General features: G+C 37.2%; 1 protein-coding gene across 1 annotated transcript; it reads left to right on the plus strand.

Annotated features, from left to right (window-relative positions):
• LOC138316799 (uncharacterized) lies at window positions 1-7,111 on the plus strand. Its single transcript, XM_069258455.1, has 6 exons — window positions 1-67; window positions 589-1,152; window positions 1,560-1,724; window positions 2,703-2,978; window positions 3,121-3,258; window positions 5,750-7,111. Exons 1-6 carry the CDS (start codon window positions 1-3, stop codon window positions 5,911-5,913), a joined length of 1,374 nt encoding a protein of 457 aa, XP_069114556.1. The 3' UTR covers window positions 5,914-7,111.
• The last annotated feature ends 483 nt before the right edge of the window (window positions 7,112-7,594 follow it).

The following is a 7,594-nucleotide window of genomic DNA, read 5'->3' on the forward strand; positions in this document are numbered from 1 at the left end:
ATGGATATTTACCTATTTGTCTTCATTCTCTTTCAAGTGTCCTCTATTTACGGCAGAAATGAGAGATGTAAGTATGCCTATAATATCGGTACAGTAGTCCTATACCTACTTCATTATTACATCGGCAGAGCAATCATATACCTTTGTTTTGTTTAAAATAGTATTGCAGTAATCTATAAATGAAAACGCTACTAAACTGCATATTCTACGGTAAAATCAAACTATTATCAAAATAATTGAGTGACTTTACAAGATGTAATTATATAAACAGTAAATACACTAGTTTGTGTCATGAACACTTCAATTACAAACTTATCTTACCATTGGACAAAATTGGTAATTAAAGAAAATTATATGAAACATGTATCCAAAAAACTTGATTATGTAATTTATATTGAACAAGAAAATCATATACGTGTATTTAAATATAGAGCGAAAAAATTAAGAATAGGCCTGTATATCAGAAAGTTAATATGGTAAATACTTTGAAAGGCTTGTGTTTTTGACAATATTTCGCACATTGCGTGAACCTGAAGGTGATGGTTCTTTATAGTATAAAACTATATTTACAAATCTGATTTCCTACAGATTTCGTGTCGGAGTCGTGTGGTCACATGCTTGGTCCAGACTTTGGAGCGTACCTCGAGTTCGACAGAGACATAGTGTTTAATGAAAAGGCCAAACCCAAAGTGAATATTGCTCAACAGCTTAAAGGCCAGTTACTGGAATGTACAGTGATTATTCGTGGTATGCCAGCAACCCCGGGAGTCTTCCCGCCAGAAAAACGCTACATGGGTATTTACTGGCGGGAATTTCTTGTCCATGACCCTAACGTGAAAAAGAGGCTTGGTTCGATGACCCCGAAGGATTGCGGGAAAGCCCATGTTACAATGTACAATGGTAAAGATAAGGCGTCCGCTACCCAATCTTACACCCTGTGTGGGGTCGACACTGTCTCGCCGTCCTATGAGTGGGAAGGAGAATTCATCACATTATTTTTCTATCTTGACTACCGAAACCCCGCCCTTGGCAACGGGACAACGGCTCCACCGGACCCTGCTGCTACGGTCGATCCAAAAGCAACAACGCCAGTTGACGACTTCGACTACCCCGAAGTCTTCTTTAAACTTGACATAACGTCGTTTGGTTACGGTAAGGCTATATGTCGTGATTTATAATGTAAAGCAAAACAGTCAGTTTGGGTAGTCGTACACTCCAGAGGAAGCCAAGGTTCTGATGTCTCCGTACTAACAAGATAGAACCATCAAAGATATAACTGTCTGGACGTAACATTGCACCTAAGTAAAGCGCAGTGTCAAGGATAAAGTTAAAGGCCGAACGAATTTGTATGCTTTCATGCTTCTTGTTTTTATGTGGCGAAACTCGTGATATACATGTATAATATTAAACAGCCAAAGATCGACATCAAGGTGATATCATTGGTCCTTCACTTTCACACCATTCGCAGTCTTTTTATTGATGAAATAAATTTTCGTTTTATTGTAAATTTTATCGTGTCAAACATTTCCTAATGGTAACCATGGTAACATTTCTTTCAGCGTGTAACGACACGATAGATGACGTTGTCCTGATGTGTAACGAGAGCAAGCGTTGCCTTGACGACTCCCTCCGATGTGACTACTGGTACTCCAAGAATTGTCTTAATGAATTTTTCCCAAAAGACACATCCGATGTTACCAAGAAGTACCCCGGGCTATGTGGCAGTATGTATCAATTTGTTTACATCAATGCTCAAATGTCTTACTTGTCTTTAAAGATGTAATTCTGATCTATTCTACACCCACAAAGATCTAACAAGTCAGTTACTGTGTATTTGAACGTAAAATAGTGTACGTTGCGCTAGATTAAAATTTGACAAAAGCTTAACTTCGTTTCTGTGTTGTATTGCATATAAGCTTTTATACACGTTCTATAATTGTAGGATCCAAAACGTCAATTGCACGACCTTCACCACGCCCCTTACCCCGCCCCCGGACCTTGACAAACATCAAAGTATTTTTATATATATAGTGTTCGTTATCATTATCCTTGTTTTCATCCTCTATTGGTACAAATGTACGTAATCATAACATGCGATGTGCACGTGAATCCCCGTGAAGTATATTATAATTTTTTTCAATGCATTAAATAACTCCTTCACACATCATCATATCGTGAACACTATGCTGAAAACATTGTAATCTTATTGTATTCATAGTTTTCATTTTTCTCGTAGTTCTGATATCTTCGGATTGGCAGCACAGTGTCGGGAACTATATTTGCTTTTAACGAACATTTTTATTTTTCTCGTTTTGATTGGCTTATACCTGTATGTGGCGTGATAGTCCTATAATAAAAAATACTCTCCGCCAATAAAAGTGAAATCCTACAGTGTGAATAGAAGATTCGTAAAGAATGTAATTCTATTTAACTTGAATTTATGTTCAATTTATTAGTTTAATCAGTGAGGAAGGTCGGATAGCAATTGTCCGCTGTATTTTCAGGGAATCCATACCAATAATTACGGTTTTCAGGGCCTGTTACTTAAAATGTTGTTTTCCGTTGCGCACTTATAGAATCTGATTTCTAACATAATTCTTCGACATACTGTTGAATTGAAAACATTTCAAATTATTTCAGCATGACAAGCGCTACAGACGATTCTCGGGATACATGTATACATAGTACTTTTATGTTTACAGAGCCCAAAAAGCCGAAGCCCACTACGACGACCCCAGCGCCCCCTGTCCCGCCCCCAGATCTGTCTCCTCTCTATATTGTCCTTGGCCTCATCGTCGGCCTTAGCATCCTCTACTGGTGCTGCTGCAGACCTGGATGGCTGCCATGGAGATGCGCGAGAATCCGGAACTGTCCATGCTGCGTTTCCTGTGGAACATGCTTCGCCACGTGCTGTCCAGTGTGTTCTCCTACCGGGGGCCCAGGAGGGGGAGCTGGGGCCTGCTACTGTGGAGGAGGTGGTACGTAAAGATGGAACTTTTTAATTTATTTAGATAAAATTATTTATTTAAACGTATGTTATTATAAGACTGAAAAATGTTAACACATCCAAGTTTAACAAGAGTAAAGTATTGACGTTTGTTGGTTAATGTTTATCCTAAGGTGGCAGTCCTACTGGCGGTGCTGCATGGAAAGGACATCTGTTAGACAATGAGAATGGCTCCCCCGGAGACAGTTCGCCCGGGGGTGGGGCTCCTCCATTTACTGTGTTTGGAGGAGGCGGAGGAGGCGGTGGAGGAGGTAAGGATGCTCCTTTAAAGGGACAATTCAGTCTAAGAAACATTAAAATTTGTACATATATCGGAAAAAACCCTGTTCAAATGGAAATTACATCAGTCGGTTTTACTGTGATATGCCTGAAAAGCCCATGGTGATGACATGTGTGTAGATGTTCAAACTAGCTCGCTGTCCGCCATTACACATTGTGGTCGAACTTCTTGTATGCCGAACCCTGTCCCTTGCTCGTAGAGTAGTGCAACTGTTTTCTAGAACTGCTCAAATCGCTCTGACAGTAGTATGTTTACCTTATTAGATGAATTGTCTTGTCTAAAAATCATTTTATCACCTTCTCAGTGGTTATGTAGTTTATTTGTTTAACGTGTGTGTCTTTGGCTTGGGTATGGGTACAGCGTCCATATTGTACCTGCTTAATCGTATTGATCAACGATTCTGATATTTCAACGATATTAATGTCGTGGAATTTGTCAATGTTTTACGTTATATGTTTCATAAGTAATGTAGAACAATACATTTATGCTATATTTTGCTTCTTGGTTATGTAAAAGAATTAGCCTGAGTGAATTGTCCCTAATTCAACATTCTACTTTAATATTAACATGATAGCTCAAATGTTCCGATTAATTTGCTGTGCCAACGTTCCAGCTTTGCTATACTGTTGTTCAATTAACTTTCTTGATCCAATATTATGGTATTTCATCATCCCAACATATATACACTTGCTTTCCATTGCCCGAATAAGTAGCCTGTTCGATTATGCTATTAACGTAGCTGGTGTTTTGTTTGAGTTCCTTATGTATGATGTACATGAAAACAAGAGGCCCATGGGCCTTAGCGATCACCTGAGTTCGAAATCTGAAGATTTGTTTGAAATTTTAGTCATTTGACCGCGTTTGGCCCCGCCCCACTGGTCCCTGGGGGTCAGCGAGGACGTACATTGTATATGGATATGTTGAAATACTATATTTCAGGATAATAATTCTTACCAAGTTTGACTCAATGAAAATTGAATGCTCATAAAAGTGTCTTTCCAATATAAAAGATAGTAAATTTGATCCCCTCCCAGGGCTTTGAAATTCACAATTTTTGTAAGGGGCCTTAAGACCGTTTATCCTATGAAGAGTTTCTGGTTCTGACCTTTTAACCTATGAAGAGTATCTGGTTCCATGAAATCTGTGAATTCAGAAAAAAAAAAAGATTTTTAAAATGTTAGTCATTTTGACCCTTTTAGCCCTGTCCTATCTGATACTATCTGATACTGTCTCGGGCTAATAATTCTCTGTTTGACTCATTTCCTATGAAAATTATGCAAATAATACTCATTAATGTGTTTTTCCTATATAAACTATAGTAAACTTGACCCCCTCCCAAGGGGGAAAAGTTAGACCCCAGGGTCATATAATTCACAATTTTTGTAAAAGGCCTTAAGACCTTTCCATCTATGAAGAGTATTTGATTCTACCATTTCTGGAATTTCAGAAGAAGATTTAGCCTATTTGACCCATTTTGGCCCCATCCCTCAGACCACGGGTGCTCAGTCGTGGAAAAATTGTTAATATGATTCAATGGCCATTCATATTGATAATTCTGACAACATTTGACCTATTTCCTACTACAAATGACCAAATAATGCTCAAAAATGTGTTATTCTTATATAAACTATGGTAAACTTGATCCCCTCCCCAGGGGGAAACGTGAGACCCCAGGGTCATATAATTCACAGTTTTTGTAAAGGACCTTAAAACCCTTCCATCAATGAAGAGTATTTGATTCTACCATTTCTAGAATTTCAGAGGAAGATTATGCCTATTTGACCCCTTTTGGCCCCACCCCTCAGGTTCCTGGGGGGCTTGGATCACATATAATTCACAAGTTTGATTGAACTTTGGCCATGGAAGGTTTCTATAAAATTTCAACAAATTTGATTCAGCAGTTTCGGAGAAGATGTTAAAAATGTAAATTTTTTATCGCCACATGACGCTCGACGACGGACAGAAGACGATAAGAATACGTCACTTGAGACTTCGTCTCAGGTGACCTAAAAACCAAACAATTTACAATATTAACATTTTCACTTCGCTCTTCCTTAATGAAACTAGTAAACTTCGATCACTTCATTACCCAATGAAGATGCTTGGTCACGCGTTGACCTCTGACCGACGGTAGAATACATTTTGGCATTGTTTACATTTTGACCTAGTTTTACGCCGCTTCAGTTTTGAATGAACTTTCTGCGATGTGGCCTATCGTTAACAACATACATTTAGAAACACAGACAGAAATGCTTGATAAAGTGATATAAGAAATTGTCAGTAATATAATATAATACGCAGTTCACTTCATTTGCACGAGATTAACTTTCTTTATCAGTCAATGCTAGCAACAAAATTGACAATCAATCCTTAAATAATTGATCGTTCCCTGACGTAACCTGGTATAATAGAGAACATTTAATTACCGTGTCGTATATCAAGTCTGTGTGTTTACTTTACAGTGACAGGCTCTCCATGGAAAAAGAAAAATGCTATTAGTCCCGAGACCCCACAGAAAACCACACCCTCTATAACGTCAGATCCGGACACGGACAGTACGGCTCTATCTAATGGTTGGCTCAACTTTCTATCTGGAGATGGTGGTCATCTTAGGGAACACCGCTAAATATTCAGTAATAGATGTACTTGATTTCCATGGAAACGGATTGGGATACATCGTGTGTGCTTAAAACAAAATATTTCGAAGACTACGGAAATCAAGTCATGTCAAAGACCTATCGTTTCTTATGTGTATCATATTGATACAAATATAAACTTTGTCGCATATGATAGATTGATGACTATTTGCTGACATCAACTTTCTCTGTGCTTACTGCAAAGGAATATTGATAGATCACGCCCATGATCCCCAAAACGCAAACATAAATTCAGTTGACAAAAGTAAAAGTGTCGTTTGATTGAGACTTGCGTCCTGGCGTTTGTCTTGTATCGATGCCAGCTATAATCCCGGTCACGGCACCAAATATTTATAGGAGTTATAGTGGTAATTACTCTCAGCATTGGACTTCAAACGACGACCTGCTCAAAGAAACGTTTATAGTTAAACAATAGATGTGCGTCAATGTTATCGAACTCATTATAGGCCGAGATACCGTTGAGTGTAAACATCAGTTTCTAGGAAACGTTGTCATTATGTATTTACTTCATCAGTAGATGTGTTGTGACGTTTGCAATAGTATATGTCTAACATCCCTGATGTATATCGTTCTTTATCATTGTGACTTCATTGGGCAATAATTATGCCCTTGTTTGGCAATTGATACATGTACAGGTAATTTCAAATATATGATATATTTCGAACGATACACATCATTGACCATCGACAGGAATATATACTTTTGTGTATATCTACCTCATTTATTTCATATTAAATTGATACAATTTATGTTGTCTTATCATTCAGTCTTATAACAACGTCAGTTTTCATAGCTGTATATAAACTTAAAAAATATCGCATCATTTTAAGGTCTCATTTATATATATCTATTTTTTATCAATTTATATTACAATCCACCTAATGTATAGAGAATATAGCTTTGGCTGATAGTGTGGTGCCATCTTATAAGCAATTAATGGAACATTTTCCAACACAATTTTGAACTCTGCCAAAGTAATAATTAGTTTTCGTAATTTTAGTTTTTTTTTTTTAATTATTATTTTGCTTTATGACCGAATGTTTTATGTTTGCTTGTTTAATTAATATAGACTGGAGACTTATCAATTAATGTTCATGGATTTCAATTAATTTGTATTGTTTGTAAGTTCCTACTTATGGACAGTTTACGATAATAAAATCATTGTCTGTTAACATTTATGGTTTTAATTTTTCTTTTTTATTCGGAAAACACGTTATGTAACCCTTTCATAAAACTACAATGTAGCAGCATGGAATACAGACCGTAATTATTTTTTCTAAAGAGTTAATTCCCTTGAGCCAGTCTTCATAGCTGGCGACGTGGTCTTGACCGAGTTACCCGAAATATATTTCGCTTGTCTGTTTATACAACCTATATTTTCTGTACCTGGTTATATATCATCTGATTTAACAAAAGGAAATATCTGATGACGTATCTCTTGCCTGAGTTTAGTAAGTTTCGTACTTAGTTTATTCTGAACGCAGGCACTATGCGTGCCTCTATGTTCAGATCGTAGTCCATATATTCATTTATACAAATGACATTATAAAGGTTTTCTTGTGACGTTACATCGGCGTTGTTTTGAATTTCATTTCTTCGCTATCCCAAAATTTGTCCAAACGTTTTTCATTTTTTTTAGATTAGGTGACT

Source organism: Argopecten irradians, chromosome 2, assembly GCF_041381155.1.
Source record: "Argopecten irradians isolate NY chromosome 2, Ai_NY, whole genome shotgun sequence".
NCBI lineage: Eukaryota > Metazoa > Mollusca > Bivalvia > Pectinida > Pectinidae > Argopecten > Argopecten irradians.

Excerpts from the sequence above, each read along its gene's own strand:
- LOC138316799 (XM_069258455.1), top strand. The coding sequence starts at position 1 with ATGGATATTTACCTATTTGTCTTCATTCTCTTTCAAGTGTCCTCTATT. Across the intron at positions 68-588 it reads TTACGGCAGAAATGAGAGAT|ATTTCGTGTCGGAGTCGTGT; the intron begins GTAAGTATGCCT and ends GATTTCCTACAG. Across the intron at positions 3,259-5,749 it reads CGGAGGAGGCGGTGGAGGAG|TGACAGGCTCTCCATGGAAA; the intron begins GTAAGGATGCTC and ends TTTACTTTACAG.